This window comes from Phyllostomus discolor, chromosome 1 (assembly GCF_004126475.2).
Source record: "Phyllostomus discolor isolate MPI-MPIP mPhyDis1 chromosome 1, mPhyDis1.pri.v3, whole genome shotgun sequence".
NCBI lineage: Eukaryota > Metazoa > Chordata > Mammalia > Chiroptera > Phyllostomidae > Phyllostomus > Phyllostomus discolor.
The window spans coordinates 37699717-37726038 of record NC_040903.2 but is presented as its reverse complement, the minus strand read 5'-3'; the positions used below and the strand labels follow the sequence as shown (position 1 = coordinate 37726038).

The 26322-nt window shown below is 35.9% G+C and overlaps 1 protein-coding gene across 24 annotated transcripts in view; it reads right to left on the bottom strand.

The window, feature by feature from the left end:
* The window catches only part of ADGRL3 (adhesion G protein-coupled receptor L3), a 755368-nt gene that overhangs the window by 202763 nt on the left and 526283 nt on the right, over positions 1–26322 (bottom strand). For all 24 annotated transcript variants that reach the window (XM_036021098.1, XM_036021052.1, XM_036021045.1 and 21 more), the window contains one exon: positions 16790–16870. In XM_036021098.1, the coding sequence (XP_035876991.1) occupies positions 16790–16870 (81 nt within the window). The remainder of the gene's footprint in view (positions 1–16789; positions 16871–26322) is intronic.

Below are 26322 nucleotides of genomic sequence, written 5' to 3'. Positions count from 1 at the left end.
AGACCATGGGCTTCCTCAATGTTGCGATTATAAATTTATACATTACTGTTTATAAATTTATAAATTACTATTTTCTACCATGTGTTATTTCATTAAATTTTTTAAAATTACTTTCATTAACATTTTCTTTTCTTTACAAAGATTCAAAATATTTTAAAGTATATTTTCCTGAATTTGCTTTGTTCCTTAGCAGAGGTTAAGCCCAATTTCAGTGTGTAAGATAACTGCAGCTAGTTACTAATGTGGTCTTTAAACACTATAAATAGGGCTGGAAACAAAAAGGCAAAGTGTTCACCTTTGCACATTTTTTAAATTGTAGTATGAACCAAGTGCCCTTGCAAGAATTATGCTAATTATTTTGCATAAAAATCCAGTGCGGCCCATCTTTTTCCTACCACTTATGCAATATGCTATAGCTTATTCTCAAGTCAGTTTTGGCATAACTGGCAAAAATAAAATAAATTTGAGGATAAAGATAAAATAAATATATATTTTTTCTTCTTATTTTCAGATAGCGATGGTTTTTAATGGGTTTTATTTTGCCTGAAAAAAACACTCACTATCTTGCCTGCAGGGTACCATCGACAAACATGTGGCTCTACACAAACCCGATGGTTAGAAAGGTGAGAGATACAATGATTCTGAACTAATCAAGAGAGTATAAAACCAGGTTTTCCAATAAGGTCCAAATGATCAAGCTAGATTTTTTTTATGTGGCAAATCCAATGAAGATGTGAGAAAAATATGCAAACGACAACAGGAAAGGGACAGTAAATTACCAGAGGTCCCTGCCAAGCACCAGTCTGGTGGCTTAGAAAGGCACTGAGGTCCTGTCAGCTGTCTAGTGTTTGAACTTCTCCCTGAAGCTTCCTCTGCAGGTTTTGGAATATGTTGCCAGCCAACTGAGCCTTGCTGCCAGCTCCCCTGGGCTTCTGGTTACACTTGCCCAGGGGTTCAGATCTGTAGAAGGCAGCAGTCTCCATCAGTTCACTGGGGAGCCTGCACCCTGAAGTGTCCCAGCCAGAATCATTCTAAGTCACCTTAGCATGAGTTTTCACCCAATAAACCTTAATATTATTTATATTCATCATTAAAAGATTACCTACTAAAACATGAGTACCTTAATGGGACTTTCCAGTCATTCAAGTCAATAGACCATTCTATGTACTAGGGTGTCTATTGGCCACTGGTGTCTACACAGAGAAGAAATCAGAGATAGCTCTGTCTGTGCCAATTACAAATGTATCCATATAGTGAGACTTTGCAGCTGAATTCTTTAACAGTATGAGAGCTTTTTAATTCTTTAGGATATTAGGAATAACTCCCTGTTTTCCCCTGCTATCATCTAGGCCTTATTTCTCCTTGATGACATTTTTTAGTTGTGTAAAATATCCCTTCCAAAATGCATGGCTTCTTTAAGTTTACCACTCCGTTGAAAAAGTTAATAATCTACCACCGTGTTTCCAGTGTGAGTAATACTATGCATCACACTGAAAGGGAAAACTGGGTGGAAGCCTGAAGGTCCGTAACACTATGACATAGGCACTGCCATCTTGTTGGTAGCTCCAGCCTTTCAAATGGTAAGACAATCCTAAGATGGAGTTGGTACTAATATAGATTCATTGACACACCATCCAATTCTATTATCAGTTTATTGATATTTTCTGGTCTTCAACATTCAGGTTTTTTCCCCCTAATCTGGAAGGGCTAATATTTTATTGACTGCAAACTGTTTTTGAGATTTCTTTTCCAAAGAGTGGGTCTCGCCATTGCCCCAGTCCGAAGGGCCTCAGTCGTCAGTCAGTACCTGAGATAACTCTGAAAGGGACTTTTCCAGATAGTTATTTTGATCGGGGAGCTTCCCAACAACTGAAGCTCTCTCTAATGGTAACCCTGAAAACAGACACAGTGAGGCTCGGACTGTATGTTCCTAACTCCAAAGAAAAGGGCCAGAAGGTCCTGAAGGGCCATTATGGAACATTCGTGAAGCACTCTGGCTCTTCTGCATTTCACTCGGCTCCTCTCTCCCAAATCTAAGCTTCTTTCTCTTTTCACCATCTCTCTGGTGGTGAATAAGCAATAAGATTATTGATAGTGACATGGTTGAATATATACTTGTTTATGTTGTCCAGTGGAGACACATTATTTTATTATTATAATTGTAACAAGATACATAAAATGAAATTTACTTTCTTCAAGTTTTAAATGTGTACTAAAGCATTGTTAACTACATGCATACTACTCTACAACAGATCTCTAGGGAGTTCTGTTTTCTCCCCAAGAGCAGTGTCACTTTTCTGAAATCAAATTTAAATTCTATTGTAAAGGAAACTAAGGAACTGCATTATTATTGCAAATGGATATTTTCATTAACACGTGGAATTTTGTATCACGTGTAATTTACATTTGCCCTCTTTTAAAATTTCATAAATATAAACAAAATATCTTATATTCTAAATTCCCAAAAGGGAATGTCAAGTTAATTACATGTGTTTACAAAAGGGACCAGTATTAGGAGAGGGAAGTTTACCTTCAAAGTGACATGGATGGACCATTCATTTGTACGGCCACTAATTCCATAGGGCAACTGGTCATAAATTAAGTGTCTGACATTCAGTAATAGATGATTATACCTGACATAATGAAGTTTAATGGAAGGTTCACACACTGCTTGACTATTAAGTGCCCATTTATTGTCCCTGCACCAGGTGTGATGGTGATAGGCTATACAAATCACCCAGAAGAAATGTCAAAATAGGCTCCTTTGCTGTTAAAGCACCACGCATGTTTATTAATAGAGCAGCTTGTCTTAGAACTGGCCCATCTGCTCACTTAAAACAAGTCTTTTTCCTATAAATCTGTTAAAGTTAAGGACATGACCACTAGTGATAGTTTTAGAGTAATAGGAATGGATAAGGAAGAAGAGAAAAAGGGAAAAAACTAGAGCTTCAATAAAATATTATGCTCTTTCTTCTTTCTACCTTAGATAGGTTTAACAGAGGACAGGGGATTTGCTCTAAATCCGTGTAGCAAGGGCATAGGCCTTAGGAAAAGGCCCAGTCTCCGGCTGTTGCTGGTGCCATATGGAAGATGGCAAGGTTCACCAATGTTTTCAAAGTACACATTTCAATAAAGTGCACAGTGAGGTACTCAATTAAGAAATTCTCCAGAGGAATAGTTCATGGGCATTTAAACTCATCCAAAAATATTTTTAGCAGAGTAGATTTTATAAAGAAAAATAATACCACACACTTTTCTGGAGGGAAGATTTTAAAAGTGAGGATGTGCTTCTTAAAATCCATTTCCTTTAAGACACCAACATTACATTTTTATATAATGGGGGGAACAATAGAAGCAAAACTTAAATGCTGGGTTCTTTTTTTCCCCCTTTTTCCTTTAAGAACTCAGAAATGCAAGGCTAACACATTTTCCAGCTGGTATTCCATGCTTTTACAGTTTCATGCACTGGCAGGGCAGCCAGCAGCTCTGTGCTCTGTCTCCAAGAATGGTTTTATCTAACAAACAAGTATGCCCTGAGATGCCCTTCTCAAATGAGCATGTGCATTTGAAATGAAGAAGTAAAATTGTTCAAAATTGTGGAGCAAAGGAAAGGCATGGGCCACTTGGTAACCCGAGGTGGTTTGCCCTCTATGGCCATGGCTTTATTTATCCATTCATTAACACTGAAATAAAATCTGGCAGACATGCCTTTCAGGTTCCAGAAAAGAACTTCATCAAACTCAGTATCACATAAATCCACTAGTCACACTTTTCTAAATAAATTACATCTTGAAGTAACTATCTGGTAACAAAAGGGCTGATTCAATGACCTACAAAAAGCTAGAGGCCTCAGACACCCCTGAAATTATTTTCTATGTCTCTGATAAACTAAAAGGAAGCAATTTCCAGTCATATTTCAAGTTATTTTATTTTCAAAGAATTAATAATGGGTAACTTTTAGTTCGAACATGAAATTACTCATCTTCCAGAATAGTATCAGTATCTTTCCAAATTGATGCAAATTAAAAATCAAGGAAATTATCTTTTTTTCTTTCTCAACATATCCAACCAATCAACAAGACTTTTTCTATTTTATCTGTAGTGTCTAAGACACCCTGTTTTCTTTATTCCCATTGTTAATGTCTTTTAGTTTACACTCTCAAGAACCAGTTCTTGAATTAACTGACTAATTCTCCCTGCTCTCAATCCATCCTAAACACTGGAGTCAGTGGAGGTTTCTATGCAGGAGTTGTATTAATGTCTTCTGTGCCTGAAGCCCTTTGTGGTTTCCCAATGTCTACAGGATGCTCGGAATTGCTGGGCTTAGTACACAAGGATCTGTTATGACCTCAGCTAAAAATCCTTTAGTCAGTTTCTTTCTAGTTCACACCATACCAGCTACGGACACCGAAGCCTTGCCCAGGTCCAGAGATGAGGCAGGCTAACCTGACCAATAAATTAATAGCCTTACAATCACCAGCCATGTCTACAACTATTCCTGTTTTAACAGGATCAATACTCAGTGTCCCTGGCATAGAATTTTTATCCTTATGGACTCAGCAGATACAGTCTTTTCTCTGGTTATCTGCAAGCAGCCAGTACCCTTCCTCCCAGCAGGGACTGTACCTCTAAGGCATGAACTGGAATCCAGGCATGTGTTCCCTCAGATCTTGCTTCTAAAGGGCTTAGCAGTGAGTCCCACAGCTATCTGAATTCACCTGTTTCCAAATTCTTCTGCTGCTTCTGGAGCAGAGACAAGAAGTCACACTTAACGAGAGGCCAGTAATGTGGAAAACGGAGGGGAAAGAAGGAAAGTGAATCTTCAGAGAATTTAAGTGGTTAAGAGGGAAAAAATTCCCTCTTGTAAGTGAAATTTTAAAGAAAGGCCACACCAATAAGATGGGATTTACCTTTTTCTAAGCCATTCTCCATTCTCCATGTAGCTAGAGGCACCTTTTAAAAATCGAAATCAGATTATGTATTACTCTGCAAAAACCCTTCAGGGAGCCTCACAGCTCTTAAAACCCCAACTGCTTTTGTGGCCCACAGGCTCACAAAGATTCTTTGCTTGACCAAACTTCAATTAGGCGCCCAAACCCTCTCCCAGGACCATCTGTGCAGTTCCTTGTAAATCCAGTTTTAGCAAGCATCTTGCTAAGGCAGTTTAAGCAGAACCCCCCACCCTGGATATCTGATTGCCCTCCTCACGTGATCTGGGTTCCTCATTCCCTACCATCCCCTGGTGGTATCTGATCACTCTGCCCTGTATTCAGCTAAAATCCTATCAAGTGCTTCCAGAATCTTCTTCACTCCTGATTTTAGTAATTTTCTATCCAGTGACACCACCCCTTGCCCACCCCTCCCCCCCACACACTCTAATCCTTTGCTATAAATTCCCATTGGTCTATGCTGTATTCGAAGTTGATGCCCATTCTGTCCTATAGTCTCTTTGGAAAAAAACTGTTTTTAACACTTTGCGTTCCACTGTCTAGCTCTGTTTTGTTTTTGTTTTTGTTTTTGTTTTTTCCTTTGAAAAGGCTCTATACAATCTGAGTCCTGCCTAAATACTCTGACTGTATCCCCAGTACCCGCCCATGTTCACTATGGTCCGGAAATTATTCTGTCCATTTGTTCATTTATTTTTATTTTTGCTGATTTATAGTTTGTTTCCTCTGTCTGGAGTGCTGCTTCATGTGAACATAAGTCTAGACACACTTGCAAACTGTACAAGTCCATCAAGACTGACACATAACAGACCCTGATAGTTATTTGCTTAGTGAGTACACAAATTGACACCCCAGGACTTTTGTGCTGGAGGACCTTTGATTACACTAGCCTTTAAATTTAAACTTGACCAGCCCACTCTTATCCTCATAGTTCAGTTCACTAATCATCTCCCTTGAGTGGTTTTCATTGATATATATATCAAGAAAATTGTGTGTGTGTATACACACACACACACACACACACACACATATATATGATCAAGATATATATATATATATGCACCTACCTCTATGTATGAGTGTGTGCGCGTGCACACACATACACACACACACACACATAAATCCTAACTTATTCATAATCTTGATTGTTTAATCCACAATTGATCTTTTGATTAGCTCCCTCCATGACAAGGCAAAATCCATGAGGGCAAACATCTTTTCTCTCTTGAAACTCACTATACTTCCAGTACCTATAGAGTGCATGACACATAGTAGTAACTCACTATAGTGTAGTCACGTGATAATTAATTTCACTTGCATTAAACTATATACATTAAAGGATTTTGCAGGGGGAGATTTCATTTCCCATTTTACTCAACGAACACACGGCTGGAGCAGTAGGAATAACATTCTCTCAGTTTTATGTCTCCCTACACCACTCATCACATAAGTATCTCTACACCCAAGAGAGATTTGGGGTATTTTTGTGTTCACATTTTCTGATATTAAGAAATAACTTGCTGCTGGGAATACCATATTTTATGGATAATTCAGAGGGGTTTTTTTTCAAGTTGGGATTTGTTTTTTGCATTTTTTTAGCCTTTCCCACTAACTTCAGTCTAAACCATGCCTAAGATGCAACCGCATAGAAAATATTAGTTGAATACTGAATGAAAGTTTATCTTTCAGGAGAGCATGGGTAAAGGTGATGCACAGTTTTATTGTCTGATGCACGTTTGAAATTTTAAATGTATAGACATTCACAGAGAGTATGGTTATTTTCATATAAAACTATAATATAATGAAACCAATAGGATTTAATGAGGATAAGAACATGGCAAACTCCCTAGGGAACTTATTTTCTTGATCTTAATGTGCATGACCTACACTGAGTTTTAAACTACAGCAATGAAGTGTTGCTGCTGAATTATATTAAATAATATTTGTAGAGCATTCTATAGGGATTGGAGTACTTTCACATATCATATTATATTTAATATTTAATACTTAAACAATCCTGGGGAAGAGGTTGTTATTCTGGCTGTGAGATTTGTCCACGATCATACAGTTAGCAAACTGTGGTTATCAGGATTAAATGTAAATATTAATACTCAAGCTTCACACTGCCATGTAACTCCACCCAGAAGAATCTGATGCCAAACACAAGAGCGACACCTGCTCTCGTGAGAGAAATTGTTTTTTGTTGCACTTTTAAGATCTGAAAACAATTGCTATCATCAGACTTATAACGAACAAAGAGAACAGTGCTTAGTATTGAGAAGGTGAAGTAGCTTTTAGTGTGAAGCCAATGTTGTTTGGGGTGTTATAGGATGGATGATAACCAAAACCAGCACTTCCCCTACAAAAGCATATACCTTTGCACAGTGGCGGACATAAGCCACTCATCCTTCACGTGGTGATATGGAGGTGGATGTTGCATCTGTAACAGTCCCAACCCCTACTGTCCAGGTATAAAAATGAATCCATAGAAAACAGATCTTTAGCTAATCTCAGACAATTGACTCCAAGAGGAAATGCTATTTAAAAGAATTTAAATTTATCAGATATAATTTTTATAATAACCTATCTTCCAAATCTATTGTCTAAGTGATATGCATGCCTGTGCATGTGTCTATACCAAGGAACTGGAACCTTGCAGCCATGGGTATTCATCAGGTAGATGTCAGGGAAACGGTTATTTGGAAGTCAAGGTCAGTTCCTTCTTCACCCCATCCCAGGCTTTGGTGGTGGCAGTCAACACAACTATTAGCCAACTCTCTCTCTGCTCTATGCAGTAAGGTCATTAATTTTTCATATACAGGTAAATTATTTTCTGGTAATTATATAAATAGTACCACATTGGGAAGAAACTTAAAAAATAGAATATTCTATCACAAATAAAACATAAAATTTAAGTACATTGATATATAAAATACTACCAGAATGGCTGACTTCTTTTTCTATAGTATGATTTTAGATAACTCTTTGGAGACCAACAGTAAGATATTCTATGAAAACAGTAAAAGGTAACAGAGCAGCAGTAGAATAAAGACTTTGTATTTTATAAAAGAAGATAATAGACACACCAAAAAGTTTTTTTTTATCACTTGGCAATAAATAGCATTAGATGTTCAAATTCTTTGTGCCACACTGTGTTATTAAGATGAATAATAAAGATGGTAAGGGATTTCTTTATACTATACTATGGATAGTCAGATTGCCCCATCCATGGCTGATAATATATTTCATTACTAATTACTTTCTTTAGTATGGAGTTTTGGAAATTAAGTCAAAGTTCCTTTTGTATAGCTGAAAAACTGCCATAGAAAACTTTTGTACATGCCTGAATTCGAATCCTGTTGACTCTGGCTCTAATATTAAATACTTATCTGATCTTTATGAAGATAAAAAACAAAAACAAAAAACAAACAAAAAACCCTCTATGTCTTAGCCACCCCCCCCAAAAACAATTACTATAATAAATCTAATTTCTTCATGGAGTTGGTAAATAATTGAAATAATAATCCATGTCAAGTGTTTAAGTGGATCTGTGCAGATATTAAATAGTAATATTTAGCATTCATAGCAAGTCCATTCAAAATGGTGGTATCTATTAAAATGTCCCGGAGAATATTATGATAGGCTCTCTTTGGGAACTGGGAGAGAAGGGGTCAGATAGAGATAATTTTTAGTTTGAACATATGATTTAAAGTTAATTTGCCAAATAAATGTTACCTATCATTATTACTGACTAGCAATATCTCAATGTAAAAAGTTCTGACATTTAGAAATTACAAAATATTTTCTCTTTGAGCAAGACAAAGTAGTCTTTAGTCTGAATGAAAATAAAAACTCAATAAAACCAAAAGTAGTATGTCCTGGAACCTAGAGTAGCAATATTAGGAGTGGGGCAGGAGCTGGGGAAGGGAGGAAATGTGAATTTTAGACAGCAGAACCCTGAAATTCTGAAGAGCTGCTTAGAGACATCCTGATTCCCATGCCCTCCCCTCGCCTTCAGCAACAGTTCCATGGGGAAACCATCATATTCAAGTCAAGGATCATGCTCATGGGATCTGCTACCTGTCACATCGATTCTGAAGGATAATGTTCAAATCACAACAGTGTTGACTTTGCATTTAATGTCCTTTGAACACTAAGAATATCATTCCATGAGCCAATAAGGAAGTAGAATTCAAATTTGATCTCTCCACTCACTCAGGCTCACTGAGAGACCACCAAGATATGTTGACTAAGAACCTAATGTAAAAAACTACCAGATCACACTACTTCCCAGAATAATTCTTTTCAATATATGAAGAGTATGCTAAGTTATTTCAAAAGACACATGTTGGCTCTTACACAATAACTTAATGCATATTTGAAAGCATAATTTAAAAAAAACCCTCATACTTATTCCTAACAATATTGAATAACATGTTCATTTTACTATTAAATTTATATTTAAGTTCAATTAAATTCAACCCAAATTCAGTTATTACTTCATAGTATCACAATAGTATGTTTGATGCTAGAAATACAAGCTATACTCACTTCTTCTGTCTCGTAGTTGTTCACAGTGTACTTTAAACACAGCAAAGATGTTTGGCATTTACCACTGTAGGAAACTGGTGTTTGTTTAACATGGTTAAAGCACTCTTCTATATGCAGAGTTTCTGTTTTTTTGTTATGCCTTTGAGTGAAGAGTGGCTAAAGCTAGGGAATTATGTTCTACCATATAGTGTCTGCTAACCAGATAAGTTATTGAGGAAGAGAAATGCCACTATGAATATTAAAGAACAAGCTTGGAAACTCCTCAGCAAGAATGCCAGATGTCTTGTTCCTATTTTATTTTAATCAATTCCAAATGTTTTTACATTTTGCTAGATAATGTCATGTGTTAATATCTCTAATTTGTGATGCTAAATCTTTGGTTATAGCTTATTTTTAATATAGATGCAGCAGGCAGGACCATCTGTTTATTTTAAACGTAAAAAAATATTTTCATTGTATGGACTTGCTGAATGTAATTCAGTTTGCACATGGAACTTAATGCCTGGCATTATTCTAGCTTGCTGATTATGTGCTAATTAAACAATGTTTATATTACTCAGTTTATTATATAAAAAAGTAAAAACATAGATGTAGTTTTTCAAATGTCTCCAAATATTTTCAATTTTTTCCATGAGTATAAATGGTAACTACCAACAATTACCAAATGCATAAATTATACTTAGCATCAGACTTCTGATTAATTATAAGACCCTACTTAAGAAAGATTATACAAATATTATCCAAATTAAAAGCAATGCTGTACCCGCCAGCTTTATTACTAGCGGTTTACCACTTTGGAAGGTGAAGTGTATCTGCAAACTGTCAAATTTTTACGTAGCAGAACATAAAGATATCATCTTAGCAACAAAGATGGAAAATGCTTTCCAGAAGTTCATCGTTTTTTGGTTATTAAAAGGAATTTTTCTGACTTGGATTGCTGGTTATGCGATAAAGAATAACTGGGTTAGGTTCTATATTTGACAGCTAAGGCTGTCACCAAATTCTATAGGAAAACAAAGATACAAAACAAAGTCAAAAACAAAATAACAAAGCTACAACTGTATTTGATTGTCAAATAATGTAATCAACTGTTTAGGATTCTGAGTCAGCTTCCACCACAAAGTCTTGCCCAACTACCTTCAATGAGTGATTCTGACTTGTAAAGAGACTTAATTCTGGGTAGAATGTTTTTCATGTGAATAGTTAGGGGGCAAAATAAAGGTTGGGGAAGAAAGGAGAATTGATGAGGGAGGACACATACCTTTGGAATTGAAGCTCCTAATGAGCCTTCCAAAGAACTTCATTGTGCTTATTTACAAGTCCACTACAAAATTATCAAATTAGCCCTTCATTTCTAATTATAATATATAAAATTGGGAAATACATCTGAAAAGCATATAGGACTTATTTGCATACAGAAATATATAATCAATCCCATTAAATTAACTACAAAATTATAACAAGTTATTTTCATAATGAAAGGGTTTAAAAATAATAGTCCTTCTCGATAAAGCTAATTTTTTTAAAGTCTTAATTATTGAGACTTACAGCAAGAAAAATTACTATAATGGTGAATGCTGATTCAGGATCTTTTATGAAGTAGTTTATAGTGAGGGCTGTGACTATTTTTCTATTTATAGTGGCAGCTCTGGTTAATTACCTTGTAATGCATTGTGACATTAATGCACTAGTAAACTATTGGAATTTACACCCCTAATCAGTAATAAAATCTGTAAATTGAAGAATACATATAAAGTCACCATAGACATAAATTATGGGACCAAATGCCATGTAGGATCACATTAGAATTAAAGAACAGAATCTCTCAAATTTACTCATCAGTGGGTAAGATCCACTGAATGGATATATTTTGGCTACTTTGAAACGCTGATTACAACATTTTATTCCAGGCTATTTGGTAACAGTACAACATTTTCCATATGGTTACTAAAAGCTTGTTGGCCACAGTTAAAATGCATAATTCCAAAGAAAAATATACAGTGACAAACAAATATATTAATTTCCCAAAATATTTTCCCTAAAAAAATGAGCAAAACTGAAAATAATCAAGAAAATTGAAAGGAGGTAGAATTATGAAACGTGAATTAAAACCAAAGTGTTTCATACATGATATAGAACTTGAAAGGCAAAAACCAAAAAGGAATGAAATTGTTATATCTCTATCTATGTATATTTTTAACAGCAATTATATAATTATTTTTCAAGATAGGGCTTTACAACACAATTTCAATGTTACCAATAATTAGATCATTGTCTCAAATACTCAAAGCACAATCACTATTCAAAAAAAAATTCTAAGTAATCCAAAATACTTCAGATGATAACAGAATAAATAGTAAAATATCTGAAGCAATATGATGTGCTATTGTATGTTATATAGTTCATATTTTCTATTAAAAAGCTCTCTTTGCTGATATATATAACTACATTAATACACTTATTTTTTTGGCTAGCTTGATAAATATCAAAAAATTAAGTATAGTTTCCCTATAAAAGACAGTCAAGACTGTAAAATACACAAGAATTCATTCATAAAGCAAAAATTCCCAGAACATTAGCAAACACATAGACAAGAAATAAAATACAAACAGCTACAGATCAATGTTGGAGAGGGAACATTTAGCTGTATCTTTTCTATTCATAATATGTATAAAATTACAGCAGAAAAACAGAAAAAGAAAAGCTAAAACAAGTAGCTAATGTTAGTTTTCAGGCACTTTAGAAGATATTACTATATAATCTTACAAAAAATTATTGGAGGTAAAATTCCAACTGATTTAAAGAAATTAATTTATCTTATTGTATTAATTCAAATAAAAACCTATAATATACATGAAAGGTTTTCTCTCTCTCATCTCTCTCTGTATAGCTAGATATATAGATGGATATAGATATAGTTATATAGATATAGTCTGTCCAGAAAAAAGTCCAGCACTGTTAATATAATGAAAAGAGTTTTCATGCAACATCAATGTAACCTAGCAGCCAAGGAGAGTGGACTGGAATGCACATGCATGAACAATGATGACTTCACTGTACTAGGCAGTGGGGGCAGTAGATGCTGTTGAGTGAGCATGTGTACTGTGTGGCCATAGCATTCAAAATGACTGAGTGAGTAGAACAATGAATCTGCATCAAATTTTGCATTAAACTTGAATATTTCTCCATGGAAACTACTCAGATGATTCAGAAGGTCATAGCTATGGGCAACTGGTAATCAGCAGCTTCATCACAACACTGTGCCCACCTATGCACCCGGTCTTGCACAGAGATTTTTGGCAAAACATCAAATCATCCAGGTGACTCAGCCTTACTACAACCCAGATTTGACACCCTGTGACTTCTGGCTTCTCCAAAAACTAAAATCACCTTTGAAAGGGAAGAAATTTCAGACTGTCAGTGAGATTCAGGAAAATATTATGGGGAAGCTGATGGTGACTGGGAGAACTGTGTGAGGTCCCAACATGCCTACTTTGAAGGGGACTGAGGCATCATTGTCCTATGTAAAAATGTGTACAATGTTCCTTATATCTTGTATCTTCTTCAACAAATGTCTTTTTTTCATATTACATGGCTGGATGACTTCTAGACAGACTAATATTTTTAAAATATTTTATTTATTGTTATTTATTTTTAGGCAGAGTGGAAGGGAGGCAGAAAGGGAGGGAGAGAAACATCAATGTGTGGTTGCCTCTTATATGACCCCTGCCGGGGGCCTGGTCTGTGACCCAGGTATGTGCTCTGAGTGGGAACTGAACTGGCGATGCTTTGGTTCACAGGCTGGCACTCAATACACTGAGCCACACCAACCGGAGCATAATATTACAGATATAGATATACATAAATAGACACATAGTATAGTTTACTTGAAAAATTTGACTGCATGTAAATTCCAACAACAGTTTACAGTATAATTTAAAATAGTAAATACAGATGATGGGTGATAGTTGAAAGGAAATACTCCTGTTTCCAAGGTAATGGTATTATGCCATATCTATCCCATTCTCAACATTATTTCAGAAGTAAAATACTATATTTAAGAAAAAAGCACATGATTTTTGCAATGTTATTTTGGTGATTTTTACAAACCTCTTGATCTAATTATTATTATTATTTTAACTGTAGGACTATATATACCACATGAGCTATTGACTATAGCTGCAATACTGTTAGTCACCGTGCAGTTTAGGAGGGTCTCTGGGCCAGTGTAAGTAGGGAATGATATGAGAACTTGAAGGTATCAAGACAATCATTCTAAGGTTATGCTGGTTGCTTGGCTCCATTAACTCAAAATTAAATAGTAATAGTCACATCCTATCTAGGGCCTACCAGATGCCAGACTTTATTCTATGTTACCCTTAATCTTCACAAAAAGTCAACGTGAAGTTCTTATTTCTGATCTGTATACCAGTTGAGTAAACTAAAGAAAATTCTAGAACTCCCAAGTTTAAGTGTATTAGTTCTAAATCCTTTCATTTTTATCAGTCACTTTTTGTTTTACTTCATCCTCAATTTATTTTACTCTTTATCTGCCTAATTATGGTAGTTTGAAATGGTCCCAAATTCCTCCCTTTCTGTGTTCAAGTTCCTTCGGGTTGTGAAATGGAGTCTGTTTCTGCTCTCTGAAGTCTGGGGTTGGCTGACTTGTTTTGGTCAATGAGACACAGCACACATGGCGCAGGTGGAGTCCTGGAAAATGTCTGAACATTGGGACTTGCCTAGGTATTGCTGAAAATCCTGTCACCATGGGAATATGCCTGCGCGGGGCTGCTGGATAATGAGAGCCATATGGTCCTCAGCCCAGATGACATCCAGTCGACTACCACATGTGAGTTCCCTTCCCTGCAAAACCAGCCTGCCTGCCAACTGCTAAACATCCCAGTGAGCACACACATGACTCGAACAACTCTGAGAACTATAGCAAATGTTTCTTGTTTAAAGCCACTAACTTTTAGTGGATTATTACACATCCTATCCAAGACTTTACAGTACTCTTCCCAAACCATACTGAGATCATGTCTGAAAAACTGAATTACATTAAGGTCACCAACGTGCATAAGTAGGCTTCCATCTTTCACAGGAACAACATGCTGCTAAGAATTAATGTATCTAAGACAATGCACCAATTTAAAATTCGTCTATTCCTCATGGTGAAGGATTATGTCATAAGCATCCAAGCTGTTAATCAATATAAAAACCTTAGAGGCATTTCTCTTCCTTCCCCCAGCCTCTTCAAAATGTTCCCCAGACCTGCCATTGCCGACAGGTCCTACTTTTCCAGTCATCTTTTACCAGTCCTACTGAAACAGCCTCCCCCTGCCAATCCTCTCATCCTCTATTCTGATGTCATAGGTACTGTTCTCATATCAAGGGCTGATACTGTTATGATGTAACATCCCACTGACTTAGGAAAAGTTTGTAAAAATTAAAAATATTTCATAATTTTTTCTGGGATAAAATACAAACTCCTTGGCATGTGATACAGAATCCTTCATGAGCTGCCCTATTACACCTTTCCAGTCTTTTCCTTTATAACTTTTCCCATCTTACTGTGCATTTAGCATATTTCCTTAAAAATGCCACGACATGCACACACTTATGCTTTAGTTCACTCTGACTCCCTCTTCTCAGGATTCTCCTTTTGTCCCCACTCCCTTTTCTCCTTGAAAACTGACGGTGCATGCTTCAGAACCTAGGTTGTCATCTTTAATTTTAGCCACTTAGATACGGTTGTATGAGTGCCTACTATGTGCCAAGCACAGGCCAGTGGCTGGAGGAGAAATAATAATTATGACATTCTCTGCCCTCAAGGACCTTACGGAAGACAAAGGGAAACACGCACACTCAACAATGAAATACAATGTCTTAAGTGTAAAAGCTGAGCCAAGCACAGGGGGCACTGGAGGAACAGAGGCATTTACTTAGCTCCTCTCTAATAGAGAGTCACAAAAGCTTAACAGAGGACAGACAGACAACAGTCAGAGGGAAAGGGAGTGGGGCTGGATGAAAGAAGATGAAGGGATTAGTCAAAGAATGTATATGAATGACCCATGGACAGGGACATGGTTTGGGGATTAATGCCTGAGGCAGGAGGTGCTAGGTGGAGGGGGACAAAGAGGAAAAAAAACAGGGACAACTATAATAGCACAAACAATAAAATATAATAATAATAATAATAATAATAATAAGCAATAGCCTTGAATCACTGGTAAAAACTTAATGGCTAAAAAAGAAAAAGAGACTTCTGGCAGAAGAAAAAGCATGCGTAGAAAACATGCTCATAAAAATCAAACCTAATGGTTTTATTGCATCAAGTAATTAATACTTCTGAAGGTATAAGAAAATATATTGCATTACTTTCAAAAGAAAAAATAACCTCAAGATATTTGATATTTATAAAATAGAAAGACATGTCTATATCACATGAGCTTTATTATAAAATGTTTCAAAATCAATATATATTTCTTAAAAGCAGAAAGACAAATTCTGTATGTAGACTATGTAATTATAAATGCTATTTTCATATTTATATTGACCAGTTTCTTGAAAAAAATCTTTAAACAGGTGGTATCCACTTAAACTACATGATTTTAATTTACACATTTTATTTATTTTTAAAAGATTTTATTTATTTATTTTTAGAGAGGGAAGGGAGGGAGAAAGAGAGATAGAGAAACATCAATATGCAGTTGCTGGGGGTCATGGCCTGCAACCCAGGCATGTACCCTGACTGGGAATCGAACCTGCGACACTTTGGTTCACAGCCCACGCTTAATCCACTGAGCTACGGCAGCCAGGGCTAATTTACACATTTTAAAACTAAAGGCTACTAGTACTAAAATGACATTTTAAGAGAATAATAATAAAATATAAATTTATAAGGAAATACATATGTCAATGACTGAGATTAAGCTATCTTAATTTATGAAAAATAATAGAAGAAATTTCCAATTAAAAATGTAACAGTGATCTGCTAATTTCTAAATCTAGGCTGGTTTGCAACTGGGCTTCCACTAGTGGAATCACTATGCGTCCTTACTTCTTATTTGGCTTTACAAACATTTCTCAGAACCATATTTCACATTTTACTGTAGTTCATAAATAAGACTCATTCTGTCATCAGATTTCTTACACACCATTTCCCCTGCTTTTTAAACAGATTCTACATAGTAAAATACACATTTACAACTATCTTTAACTTAATTGATCGCCTTCATCAAAGGGTAGAGTTCCATTTTCCTTAACTTAAGAAGAAAAAAAGAGAAACTCACCTCTAACAGGGGGTCTTTCTAGCTCAGAGTCGAGGTGAACTGGTGGAGAGATGTAGGACACCTGCCCATGATGTGCCTGTCCTGTGGACACAAACAGAAACATTAGGGGCATGGCAGTTGTGTCCTTTTACTTTTTCTGTTTGATGATTAACATTCTCTCTCTCTACACTGAATTCATAGCCACTATACAGTGCAGACAGGGCTATCCAAACACAGAAGCATTGTGTTGTCCAAACATCCACCAATTAAATAAGTCTTCCTTACACAATTCAGTTGTTGTTGTTGGTGTTGCTGTTGTTAAATTATAATTTTATTGTAGAGTGATACTTAAAAATACAATTGGAATGATTTAAGAAAAATGAAATGGAAAAACCAAAACCAAAGACATACGCAATGTAAGTCCTAATGTTTAATTGTTAGATTAAACAGACATTAAGTACTCGATGAATCTGTGATACATTTTTCTAAACACTTTTTATTCCTTCACTTATTCATTGCAGACTGGCATCAATTTCAACTAACATTTGAGTGGTACTTGCTTTAATAACTTTACAATCCTAATTAACTTTTAATTTTATGATTTACTTACATTCTTTAATAAAATACTATTCCTGTTTATGACATTTGGTGAGAAAAAAATAACCACAATACAAACAACAGGTAGATGAAGTCATTCTCTCTTGCTTACAAAGCATTCTGCAAGCTCACATAAGTATTTGTAATGTACTTTCTGTCTTATGAGCTAAAGTATTAAAGTTGATTTGAAGGATGAGAGTCTTATTAAAACAACTGGTATAATAAAACACCCCCCAATTTTTTTCTAATGTTCAAAGTAGCTATAGTATAGTATTATAGTAGTATAGTAGTATAGTATAGTAACTATAGTATAGTATAGTATTTGTATAATGATGATCCAGCAAGCAATTTGGATTTCATAACAAGAAAGCACAAATGCAGAATCAGTTCAATTTCTGAAACTATTTTATATAAAGAAGGTTTGAGTAGAATTGGAGGACCCACTACTTTCTTTCTACAATGGGAATATGCAGTTATATTTTACACATTTACTACAGCAATTTACAGGGTTGTTAATCTCTTTTCCTAAACAAGGAAAGTTAATGATACATAGACTATGATAACAGTTAGAGTAACCTTCCCGTTTAAAGTAATATTCAACTTGTAATAAACTGCTGATTCCTCTTATGAGGCACATTTCAAATAATTAATATGGCTCCCTGTTGATAGTAGCTGCTGTTGCTCCCAGCACTCTTCTAGCTAACAGCAGACACAGTGGAGTTGCTGTAATATACTGAGCCCCTCATAATTGTAACTGGAGTATTGTGCACTCTCTGGCCATGTTTCAGTGGAACAATAAAGGTACTATTATAAAGGAAATAAGACAGGGATTGTGCATTGTTAGCAGTCTGTGTGTAATATAGCTTATTAAAAACTTCAGATTATTTTAATTATAAAAACATCTGGCACTTACCTATGTTGCATATTTAGTTGCAAAAACATTTTTGTTGTTAAGTTCCCGTGTCATTACCAATGAGTTGGTTTGAAACGTTATTGATGATGTAAATGAAAATAAGAATTATTCACTTTATATGCGTTCAACATAACCTCATCCTATAAAATAATATTGATTTCATGTCTAATCAAGGAACATGGCTTTGACCACAAATAATAATAACTGCCATGCACTCAAAAAATACCTAAGTTCCTTTTATGCAACCAATATCACTATGAGGATTTGAAGGTAGGTACCGAGTTAATATTTTCATATATAAGAAGTAGAGGGAATTAAGCAAATTGCTCAAGCACATGCAGCTAGTAAATAGCAAAGCCACTGGCATTTTGACTTTAAGTCTATGCTAAACGTAGAAGAAATATGTTTAGATTTTAGTGATTAAACTTTGACAAATACAGCTTTTGGAAATGTCAGCCCTACATTCAGGTTGAAGTAATGAGTCCCTTTAAGTCCACATCAGTCTCTGGTCTTTAGGTAAGCACCAAACACCAAGAGTGCTGAACAGGGAGGGATACTTCAGGAAGCACTAGATCACAGTGTGTATGTCCCTAAAGTAAAAGGGGACATTAAAGAGCCAGTAGAATAGGATGGAGATTATTGATAATCAAGTCTTAAACTTACACTGCCATAATTTTCATTCTCTCTCCATGGAGCAATCCAGCAAACTGCAGGGGATGAGGCGTGGCAGGTAACACCACCCTAGGAGGAAGCGACTGAAACTCTGAGATTTAGAGGAAGGTCTGAAATGGAGTAATGGATTTCAGTCTGGGGATGGAGATTTCTGATTGACAGAACAAAAACTAAAAATTATGGAGGTGACTGTCAATTGACTAAATATAAGAAAAAGCTTTTTATTTGTTCTTTTTTTCTATTGTCAATACTTTACTTGTATATCAGAACATAGATATTACTTCTTTAGAACCACAGAATTTGGAGGCAGAAAGATATTTGATAAGGCCCCAAACCCACATTTTAGACTCAGGAAACTATCTTGAGAAACTGGTGACAATCAAGAGTGAAAGGAGGTGGAAGTTGTCAATCTTGATGTCAGAGAACAGGAAGGAAGGCAATCCTTTACAGGAGCCTATAGAAAATTGTCCACAACCTGCATCCTCTCTCACCTTAGAAGCCTTTCTTTTTTTTTAAGATTTTATTTATTTATGTTTAGGGAGGGAAGGGAGAGGGGGGAGAGAGAGAGAGAGAGAGAGAGAGAAACATCAATGTGCGGTTGGTTGCTGGGGGCCATGGCCTGCAACCCAGGCATGTACCCTGACTGGAAATCGAACCTGCGACACTTTGGTTCACAGCCTGAGCTCAATCCACTGAGCTACACCAGCCAGGTAGAAGCCTTTCTTAGTAAGCCGTCATCTTCAAGGCATGATCTTTCAGTTGTGCAGAGACATTAAAAAGGACCAGATCTAGTTATTTATGAAAACATGTACTTTTTCCATTAGGCTTTGTGTATAAACTAAAGGCAGTTTAGCATAACAGTGCCTGGGAAACATAAATGCCTATGTCAGTATCTGGAGTGGGCCACTTTTTAGCCATATAGCTATTAGCCGTATAAGCTAGATGTTAATGTCAGCAACTATCAAACTGTTTAACTTAGATGTGCCTCAGTTATATAACGGGATTATAATAGCACTGACCTCACAGGGATGTTTTGAAGACTAATTTTTACACTTATGTTGTAATTAGAACAGTGCTTAGTACATAGTACAGTACTTAGAAATTTTAGCAATTATTATTATACATTAATTATTTTCTTCATTAATTCATTAATCATTACTTCAGTGCCTAATACATGACAGGTGATTTTTTGGTTGGTTGACATACATCACAGAACAAAATGAATGATGATCCACACCCTTATGTAGGGGAAGACAGCAAAACAATTTCCACAATAAATACATCAATGATATTATATGCAATGGAAACAAATTAGAACAGGCTAAAGGGGACCCAGATTGAGAGGGGCAGGTTGCAATTTTAAATAGGATGATCACAAAAGACCTAACTTAATTTCCATCAGCAGTATTTGAAGAGTTCAAGAGAAGACAAGAGATAATATATGACTTTTATAGAAAACTAAAAAGACAAAACTATAGATAAGGGTGCAAACCTAAATTTAATAACGAAGAGTAAAATAACAAAATGGTGCTGGTAGCAGATGCTTTTTCCTAACAGATTTACTTCAAATTTTACACATATTCATAGTTATTCATGTGACCAATGAATAAGACAAATAGAACGTGAAGATACATGATTCGAAATACTAACACAACTTTTTTTCATAAAATAGAAACAAATTTTACTACCACAAAGCCCTCATTGGTTTACCCACCTATCCCATTTTTTCAACTTAAATTTTACTCATTTTCTATATAATGTTGTAAACAAGTTTAACAGTTTACATCCCTCCTGGCAGATTTTATGCCTTTGTTTTGTTTGTTTGCTTTAGAATTTCAACTTCTGATCTTGATTATATTTTCTAGGGATATTACATTTCTCCCCCCTAAGAAAAATAAAGCAGATCTCCGATTTTTGCTCCTGGGGTTTTTAATATTATCATTTTCCTTTGCAATATTTAGCATGTTCCATCTTTACATCTTTGTCCTATTACAACAATCCAAGCGGATTGAGGGAACCTATACCTAACTGCATTTAAGAATGGCATGGCAAATTTTTCAAAGTTTTTCTAATACTCTGAAAATAGCTAAGCTTCCTCAAAAAAAGAGTTTATTTCCTCACTGAGAATAATCTTAGCTACTGATGAAAAACACCAGAGGTCAGTGTGTTGTTTGTGCTGATGGAATGTTGGGTGTGCCTAGCATTATAGCAGCTTGCTTTTTCTGTCTTCAAATCCCAGTCTGACTATAACCATCTAGCATTTATAAAGTCAGTTTTCAGGGGAATACATAAACACCAATCAAAACTAATCATTAAAGAGAAGATTTGAAAAGTTGCCAATTTGATACCTATCTTCTCACTCAGGTTTCCTTTTCTCTCCTTCCTCTTATTACTCATCCTTATTTTCAGTGAATTTAGTAAAATAAGAGGTAGCAGAGAAACAACTTCATGCTTGACTTATTGAGGATATAAAGTCATTGATGAAGGATCAAAGGTCAGTGATGGGCTTTCCCCCAGTGCATATTACTTGAGACACAGAAAACAGAGTAATGTGAAATTAAAGTAACTTTCTTGTGGGGTGTGTGTGTGTCTGTGTGTCTGTGTGTGATTTCAATCAGCAAGTATTTTTTCAGAACCCACTCCCTCTCTGTGGTCATTAATAACGATACCATATGAACAAGAGAACAGAATCCCTCCACTGAGACATTTACTTCTAGATGCAGGGTTGGGTGATGACTCTGAAGTATGATATGTAATCTTGATAAAGATGATAGGGAAGAGCACAACAATACCATCTAACTGAGGTAAGTGACATGAGGGACAGTACCAAAGGAGGCTGAGACTGAGGGAAAGGCAAGTGGTACTTGGTGAAAAGCTATGGCTGGCCGGGGCCGAGAAGGAATGTTATAGGTGGATGCCAATAGACCAGATGAGGAAGAGGAACAGGGGACAGGGAACCACAGATACAGTGTGAGCAAAAAGGTGGTTAAAATGATAAAAATATTCAAAAAGGTACAAAAACAGAAAGAATGAACAAATACACATGAAGGGAGGCAGAATACACCACTTGAATATATGCCACTCTGGCCTATTGGTTATTTTGAATTAAAATTTCTTGAGAAAGAGCAAGTATAAGAAGGACCCTGTGACCCCTCTACGTCCCCCTGAAAGTGGGAAATAAATCTCCCATGTGAAGGTACCCTCCCTGTACCAAGAGGGTAGAAGGCATCCTTATCAACAAAGGTAGGGAATTCGGGGCCAAGGAAGACATATAAGCAAACCTTGTTATTTCTTTACCAATCTATTTCCCCAAACCCAAACTTCTTTGTCTTGCCAGTTCTTCAAAATACATGGTTTCTTAGTCTAAAAGCTTCCTACTATGTTCACTCTTTTGAGTTTCATATTTTTGATGGGTCTCCCCTACGTTAGAAATAAAATTTGTCTTTCTCCTGTTCATCTGCCTAATGTCAACTTAATTATTAGGCCAGCCAAAGATCCTAGAAGGGAAGAAGGCGAAGTTTTCCACCACTACGCGTGCCTACCATCAGCCTTATCAATGGTCAATTCAGGGTTTTCATTATCACCTGTCCGTGCCCAAATCTCCTTCCCCATCCCAGAATGTGTTGAAGCAAATCCCAGACATTGGATAATGTCAGTTCTAAGTTATTTGGGTATGTAGCTATAAAATTTAAAAAAGTTATTTAAAAACAATAATAATATCATTATGGTACTTAAAAACTAAGATACATTATGAAAAAATGAATTTAATATAAAATTTAATATAGCAATTTCCAGGAAGAAATCAACAAGAAATAAAATCTTTCAGTCTGCAAAATACCACATTTGTCCTGGTGTTGAAATTTTGTTGGATGGAGGAATTTTTTATATTTATGGTGAATTTCAGGTGCTCACAAATGCAGAGGGAAATACAGTTTATAAAACCATACCAAATCTTTTCTTTCCTCCACAAACGTGAAAAATACACTTGGTAGTCAAATGACAAACACTGCATTTTAGAAGCATCGCTTCAAAATTATTCTGTGAGGTCTCAAAAACCTACTGTAGCAATCATTACATGCATAAATTAGAAAAATATATGGAAAAAGAAGTCAGAGCACTTATCATCCCTGAATTTCTAGTTTTTTATAATCCTTCAAAAATAAACAGGAATGAACACATTGGAAAATGGAAGATCACGTTAATAAAATAGTTATTTTCTAGGAGCCTAATGCTAAGAAATAGTCTGAGGTAAACATTACTTTCCATTCAAAAAATGAAATAACTAAAGCTCCATAAGGTTAAGTTTATTTTCAAGGTTACACAACAGGGTGGGTGGGTTCAAGTCCAGGGATCCTGTTCATGAGTATATAGCTCACTAACCCCTGCACCCAATAAATATATCCATGAGGGTGAAAAGAGAAGGTGAATATAATATAATTTCTAAAACTTTAAAAATATTTAGTTCTCTGTTTCTAAGCTACCTAATACTAAAAGACTACATCACAGTACAATCAGGATTCTAAAATGAGGTTTCTCAGACAATGTATATAGTGTTACATTCTATGAGAGTAAAGCATATAATTCTTTTCCTGGCATTTATTTTTAATGGAAGACTTAAAAAAAAACTGGGTTTTAACATGTATAAAGGACCCATGGGCAAAGAGGGGTAGTGTTGAGGGTAGGAGGTAGGGGTGAGTGGGGCAGGGGAGAGTGGTGGTGGGAAAATGGAGACAACTGTACTTGAACAAGACTAACAAGAAGAAAAAAGCATTAGATTTCAGTAACACGGATCTACTTGAATTATTTTGATTTCTAGAAGCTAGATAAAAGACTTCTAGAGTGGATCTCCCCACTTTACACACACACATACTCACATCTTTTCTATTCTTTTTAAAAATTGTATTGAATTTATTGGGGTGACATTGATTAGCACAATTATAAAGGTTTCAGGTGTACAATTCTAAAACACATCATCTGCATATTGTACTGTGTGTTCACCAACCCAAGTCAAGTCTCCTTCCATCACCATTTATCCCCCCTTTACCCCCTTCTGACTTCACCAACCCCCCTTTCCCTCTGGTAATCACCACGGTGCTGTCTATGAATTGTTTATTGTTCTTTTGCTTAGTCTCTTCACCTTTTTCACCCAGCCCCCTAATCCTCCTCCTCTCTGACAGCTGTCAGTCTGTTCTCTGTATTTATAAATCTGTTGTTTTGTTTGTTCATTTATTTTGTTCATTGGATTCCACATATAAGTGAAACCATATTGTACTGGTCTTTCTCTGACTGGCTTATTCACTTAGTATAAAACTCTCCAGGTCCATCTATATTGCTGAAAAAAGTAAGGTTTTCTTTTCTTTCTTTCTTTCTTTTTTTTTTTTTTACAGCTGAGTACCATTCCATTGTGTAAATGTAATACAGCTTTTTTACCCACTCATGTACTGATGGGCACTTGGACTGCTTCTAAATCTTGGCTATTGTAAACAACACTGCAATGAACACAGGGGTGTATATACTCTTTCGAATCAGTGTTTTAGGTTTCTTCAGATACATTCCCAGAAGTGGAATCCTTGGGTCATAAGGCAGTTTCATTTTTAATTTTTTTGAGGTAACTCCATACTGCTTTCCACAGTTGCTACACCAGTCTGCATTCCCACCAACAGTGCATGAGGGGTTCCTTTCCTCTACATCCTTGCCGACACTATTCAACAAACATCTTTCCTATTCTTTGTCACCACTGTACAAAGCCCAAGTTTGGCATATAGTGGAGTAAGAAAACAATAGTATTGAATCCATTAATATTAAAGCCTATTCAATTAAGCATGTGAGCATTCAGGGTGGGGACCTGCGAAAAGCTAGCTTAGAAATATTAAAACTCGTTAACAAAGACAAACCTAATCAGATAAACTGTGAACACAGTGGTCAGTGACTACAGTCAGTGAATTGGTATGGGACATACAAGGAGCTGTTCCTAAGGCTCCTTCTTGGCCAGAGCAAGTTTAATTTAGGAATAAGAGGTACCTCAAAATTTTGCTTAAGTTTGACATATGTTAAGTAGATTGATAGCCTGTTGAATATGCTCACCTCCTAATTCCCAGAATCTGTGAATATGTTATCTCACATAGCAGACTGGTCTTTGCAGATGTGATAAAGGTTGAGATAGGGAGATGATGCTATCTAATCACAGGAGCTCTTAGAAGTCAAAAAGGAAAGAAGAAGCGTCCTTCAGAGTGATGCTATGTGAGTAAAGCTAGATAAGCTATTGTTGACTCTGAAGATGGAGGGAGGGGGAGAACCAAGGAATGGGGCTACTTTTAGAAACTGAAAAGGACAAGGATCCTTCCCAGAGTCTTGATGAAGAACTGATCTTAGCCTGGTGAGACTAGAGTAATGTAAGATAATAAATTTGCATTGTGTAAGCATTTAAATTTGTCACAATTTGTTCCAGCAGGGACAAAAAACTAATACACAACTTAATAACTGGTATTCATTTTCATTCTAAAATTCCTTCTTATTAACTGTACTAATTATTTGAAGAGGTAGTACAAGCACATGGTACATATCGAACTGGGACAAAATGACAACACAACAACCTGCTGACCTCCCGAAGTCCGCCTCTTTCCTGTTTCCTGAATGTTTCCTTTCTGGCATTACTCCATGCTCTTAAAACAAATTCTCCTCTCTTCCTCTCCCTCTATCTCTCTCTCTCTCAAACATGTATTTATTTATTTGAGTTGTTGCCATATTAAAACATATGGATACTCTGCATTTTGTCAAGCCTGCTCTTAAAGGTAATTTGGACCTTCAACTGCTTACCATACCTTCCAATACATTTAGATCTTGTATTGCATTTAGATCTTTATATTAAGGATCTAAGAATGTAATATTCAATATTAAGAATGTACAGCATCACCCAAAGTGTCCCAGGTTCGATTCCCAGCCAGAGTACATTCCTGCGTTGCAGGCCATAACCCCCAGCAACTGCACATTCATCATTCATGTTTCTCTCTCTCTCTCTCTCCCTCTCTCTCTCTCTCTCCCCCCCTTCCCTCCCTAAAAATAAATAAATAAAATCATAAAATCTTAAAAAAAAAAAGAATGTACAGCATCATAAAATATTACCAATAGCACAGATAACACAACATTCTTTTAATCAGAAATAGGCGAACATTTCACAAGACAGTAATAATTTGATCACTGCAACTAAATGTAAGCATAAATCACAATTATACGTATAGTGAAATAGTTAATTAGACAAAAAATATCAAAAATGGAACAGTTTCTTTATAAATCCTGTGACTCAACTTGTATAATTTAGGAGTAAATAGGCCCAGACACACACAGGACACCCCTAAGGTCACTCTCTAGTGCA